Source organism: Melospiza georgiana, chromosome 32 (genome assembly GCF_028018845.1).
Source record: "Melospiza georgiana isolate bMelGeo1 chromosome 32, bMelGeo1.pri, whole genome shotgun sequence".
Lineage (NCBI taxonomy): Eukaryota > Metazoa > Chordata > Aves > Passeriformes > Passerellidae > Melospiza > Melospiza georgiana.
This window is the reverse complement of record NC_080461.1, coordinates 3,121,492-3,125,849: the sequence shown is the minus strand read 5'-3', so window position 1 is coordinate 3,125,849 and position 4,358 is coordinate 3,121,492. Positions and strand designations below refer to the sequence as shown.

Here is a 4,358-nt window from a genome sequence, read left to right as displayed (position 1 = left end):
CGCGGGGACATCGCAGGGACACCCGAGGGGGGGGGCGCGACACCGCGGTGGGGGAACAGCGGGGACAGCGGGGCACAGTAAAGGGCTGGGGGGTGGGGAGGATCCTTCTCCTTGAACCCCTGACCCCCCCCCCCCCCCCAATAGGTCATGGAGAGCTGGGTCACCCTGGTGACACCTGGAAGGTCCTGGGTCACCTTCTGGAGCTTTGGTGGGACCTGGAGACTTGGGGCCCACCTGGACACCTGGACACCTGGGTGACCCCTGAAAGGACCTGGGTGACCTCCAGGACCCCTAGTAGGACCTGGACACCGGAACCTGGACACCTGAGTGACCCCTGAAAGGTCCTGGGTCATCTCCTGGACCTTTGGTAGGATCTGGACACTTGGGGTCCATCTGGACCTGGAAACCTGGGTCCATCCTGAGACCTCTGAAAGGTCTTGGGTGACCTCCAGGACCCCTGGTAAGACCTGGACAACTGGGTCACCTCCTGGACCTGGGCACCTGGGTCCATCCTGAGACCCCTGAGAGGTCTTGGACACCCTCCTGGATGCCCTGGTCCACCATGTCCGGCTCACCTGGACCCTCCTGGGGCACCATGTCTGGCTCATCTGGACCCCTCCTGTGACCTTGTCCCCTCTCCAAGCCCCAGGAGCCCAGATCCCTCCCCGTGTCCCGCATCCCCCCGTTGTCCTCATGTGGTGACCATCCCCCTGGTGGCAGCTCCTGCCCGGTGCCGCCGCTGTGACACAAAGTCACCCTGGAGCCACCACCCGGGCCCAGCTTCTGTTGTCCCCTGTGTCACCTCCGGGGGGGGAAGGGACCTCCTGAGCCGTAGGAGGTGGCCCAGGAGCGGTTGGAGGTGCTGAGGTTTGTCCAGAGGTAATCCAGAGGTCATGCAGGGGTCATCCAGGGGTCATCCAGAGGTCATCCAGGGTTTCCTCACTGGACGCGGTCCTGCTAAGGACACACAAGGCAGGGCCTCAGCTGGTGCTGCTCTGGACAGGGGAGTGACACCAGGATCTCATCTCCACCAGGATCTCATCTCTACCAGGGTCTCATCTCCACCAGGATCTCATCTCTACCAGGATCCCATCTCCATCAGCTCCTGGCCAGAAGCTGATGGTTGGACCTTCTTCCATTGACTCCTCTGCAGAAGTTTATCTTACCAGGACCCACCTCCAGTGAAATTCATCCTGCCAGGACCCACCTCCACCAGTTCCTTCATAGAATTTTATCCTGCCAGGACCCACCTCCACAGCAGTTCATCCCACCATGACCCACCACCACTGAAATTCATCCCACCAGGACCCACCTCCACCACCTCCTCCACAGAAGTTCATCCAACCAGGACCCACCTCCATTGGAACTCCATTGGAGTTCTTCCATTGAAGTTTATCCCACCAGGACGCACCTCCCCAGCAGTCCCTCCCACCAGTTCCTGCCCAGGCGTCCCCATTGTGTCCCCATGGAGGTGTGGTGGCAGTGTGCCCACTGGCTGGTGACCACATGCGTCCTGCCCATTGGACACCGGGCCAGCAGCCCCGGGGGACAGGTGTGGGACCTGGCGCAGGCACTGGGTGACGGGGCCCTGCTGTTCCACCTGATTAATGCGCTGCTGCCCCGCGCCATGCCACCGTGGGACATCTGTCCCCGGCCACAGATGTCAGAGGTGAGAGCCCCAATGGGGACAATGGGGATGGGGACAATGACGATGACAACATCCTCCTGCCCCGTGCCGTGCCACCACGGGACATCTGTCCCCGGCCACAGATGTCACAGGTGAGAGTCCCAATGGGGACAATGGGGATGGGGACATTGACTTGGTTTGGTTTCTGCTTTAGTGTGAGTGTGAAACAGGAATCCAGCTATGGAGGGGGGTGTTCCCAATGCCAGTAAGGAACCTCCAATTAGGCATTCTTGCCAGAAGGCTGTGGGAGACCCCATAAATATGTGTGTAAACTGAATTTTTTGTTAATATCCTTTCATATAACAGCCATCAAGTGGATGAAGGAGTCCAAGTGGACTTGTACTTTCCCTGAATCTGGAAGCTGTGTGAAACTTCACTTGCCCTTGACTCCCTGGAGGTCTCTTCCTCATACCCCTAGACTTATACAGAAGAATCAACCCACTTGGGTACCTTTTCCACCTCACAGGATCCAAAATCAGGGGTTTGCCCCAGTCTGTCCCCATTTAGTTGTGGAAGATGCCTGTGGGCCAGACAGAATTAAAAGGATGGATTTATGTTGGAGACGACCTCCAAGGCCATCCAGTATTGCTTGATGAAACCAGAAGATGCAAAAAGGGAGATTTTTCTGAGGTCAGAGGTCAACAAATCAGCTCTCCACAAGGGATTTCTGATGTTGGGCTGATGTTGGATCTGTGCAGGTGCCCATGGGGAGCCAGGAGGATGTGGAGTGTGGAGCCCCCCAGCCAGGTGTCTTCCCAACATGGATCACCGGTACCATGGATCACCGTGGCTCTGCCCACTGGGGGTCACTGGGGATCATCCAGTGTGGATCCCATGGGGGATGGAGCTGGAGGAGCGCATGAAACTCTCCCTGGATGCGGGGCACTTGCAGGGCTTCCCTTTGTGCTGGCTCTGTTGGTGTCTGCTCAAGATGAAGCTCTGTGAGAAGCTCTTCCCACACTCTGGACACTCATAGGGCCTCTCCCTGGAGTGGGTGCGCTGGTGGATCACGAGGGTGGAGTTGTCCCTGAAGCCCTCCCTGCAGTCAGGGCAGCAAAAGGGTCACTCCTCCGTGTGAATGTGCTGGTGCCTGACAAGATGAGAGATGGTCTGAAACCTCTTCCTGCACTTATCACACTCGTAGGGCTTCTCCCCAGTGTGGCTCCTCAGGTGGTAGATCAGGTGGGAGAGCTGGCAGCTCTTCCCACACTCCTCACACTCGTAAGACCTCTCGCCAGTGTGGATCCTCTTGTGGACAATCAGGTTCGACTTCTGGGTGAATCTCTTCCCACACTTGGGAGACTCACAGGGCTTCTCCTGGGTGTGCATGTGCTGGTGGCTGACAAGATAGGAGTTGTACTTGAAGCCTTTCCCACAGTCAGGGCAGTAGAAGGGCCTTTCCTCTGTGTGAGTGCACTGGTGCCTGAGGGGATCAGAGCTGGTCTGAAACCCCTTTCTGCATTTATCACACTTGTAGGGCCTCTCCCCGGTGTGGCTCCTCAGGAGGACAGTCAAGTTGGATCTCCGGCTGAAGCTCTTCCCATGCTCCTCGCATATGTAGGGCCTCTCCCCCGTGTGGATTCTCATGTGGCGGATCAGGTTGGATCTCTGGCTGAAGCTCTTCCCACATTTGAAGCTCTTGTGGGGCTTTTCCTTACCTGTTGCTGCTCATCGACCCTCAGCTCTGAGCTCCGGCCGTCTCCTCGGCCCAGGGTGGGTCTTTCCTCCTCAGATCCCCATGATCTGCGTTTGCAGCCCCTCCTCGTGAGGGATCTCCAGGGCTTTTCTTCCCTGTTGGATTCCTGTGCTGTGACGCTGCTCAAAACAGCCTCTTCCACAAGGTTCTGCTGTGGGGATTTGTCCTCCCTGGTCTCCATGCTTAGCTCCTGGTCTGGGGGAGGAAGGACAAGGAGAGGATGGGATTTGCCTCCGTGCCACAGGGAAGGACAAGGAGATCCCCCCAGTGCGTCCCCAGCAGGACAGCTTTGGCAGCAGGGTTGTCCTGCAGCCGGGGACCGTGCTGGGCTGGGAGATGGAGGAGGACAGAGGGGGAAAGGGGCACTGACTTCCTCCTCACCTGCCTGGGCCTTCTAGGCCATCTTCCTCTTCCTCATGACCTCCTCCTCTTGCATCGGTCCAAGGTTTGGAAATGGGAAATCCCAGTTTGGTGGAAACAAGGGTTGAGCAGGTTGGATTTGATGGTCCCGCTGCCTGTCTTGGTTTGAAAAGACAGGTGTCTGCTAAGGAAGGCGGGAGCCTCCCTCAAAATTGAAAATGTGAACCCCTCCCTCTAAATTACTATAATTTTGAAATTAAGGGGCTCTCAGGGAAAGATATGGAAATAGGAATAACAGTTCTTTGCTAGGAAAAATAAAATAAAAAATGCAGCAGTACCAAAAAAATCACTGTCAGAGTCTGAATCCAATCTGACACCCTGTTAGTCAGGGTGTTTGTTGCATACCAAATAAATGGTGGCTGCAGTCCTCCTGGAGGAACAGATGTAGTTCTGTTGAGGCAGTGATCCTGCAGAAGGGTGCAGTTTTCCTCCAAAGGTCCAGTGGTGGTGCAGATGGGCCTGGTCTTCCTCTGGGAATCCAGTAGGAGAAGGCTACTTCGGTGTTCAAGATCTCAGACTATATCCAGTTAGGAATGCTTGGCTCCTAGCTCTTGG

The 4,358-nt window shown here is 56.5% G+C and overlaps 1 protein-coding gene across 1 annotated transcript; it reads right to left on the bottom strand.

The window, feature by feature from the left end:
* Positions 1-2,503: 2,503 nt before the first annotated feature.
* Positions 2,504-3,564, bottom strand: LOC131094996 (zinc finger protein 774-like). Its single transcript, XM_058042589.1, has 4 exons — positions 3,346-3,564; positions 3,159-3,295; positions 2,898-3,110; positions 2,504-2,726 (listed from the first exon to the last, which is right to left on the bottom strand). The coding sequence occupies exons 1-4, from the start codon at positions 3,562-3,564 to the stop codon at positions 2,504-2,506; spliced, it is 792 nt and encodes a 263-aa protein (XP_057898572.1).
* Between the last annotated feature and the right edge of the window lie 794 nt (positions 3,565-4,358).

Bases quoted from the DNA above. Each gene is read 5' to 3' on its own strand.
- LOC131094996 (XM_058042589.1), bottom strand. From the start codon at position 3,564: ATGGAGACCAGGGAGGACAAATCCCCACAGCAGAACCTTGTGGAAGAG. The intron at 3,111-3,158 runs GTGTGATAAATG...TGATCCCCTCAG, and splicing joins ACCGGGGAGAGGCCCTACAA to GCACCAGTGCACTCACACAG. The intron at 2,727-2,897 runs GTGTGGGAAGAG...CCCTGACTGCAG, and splicing joins AGGTCTTACGAGTGTGAGGA to GGAGGGCTTCAGGGACAACT.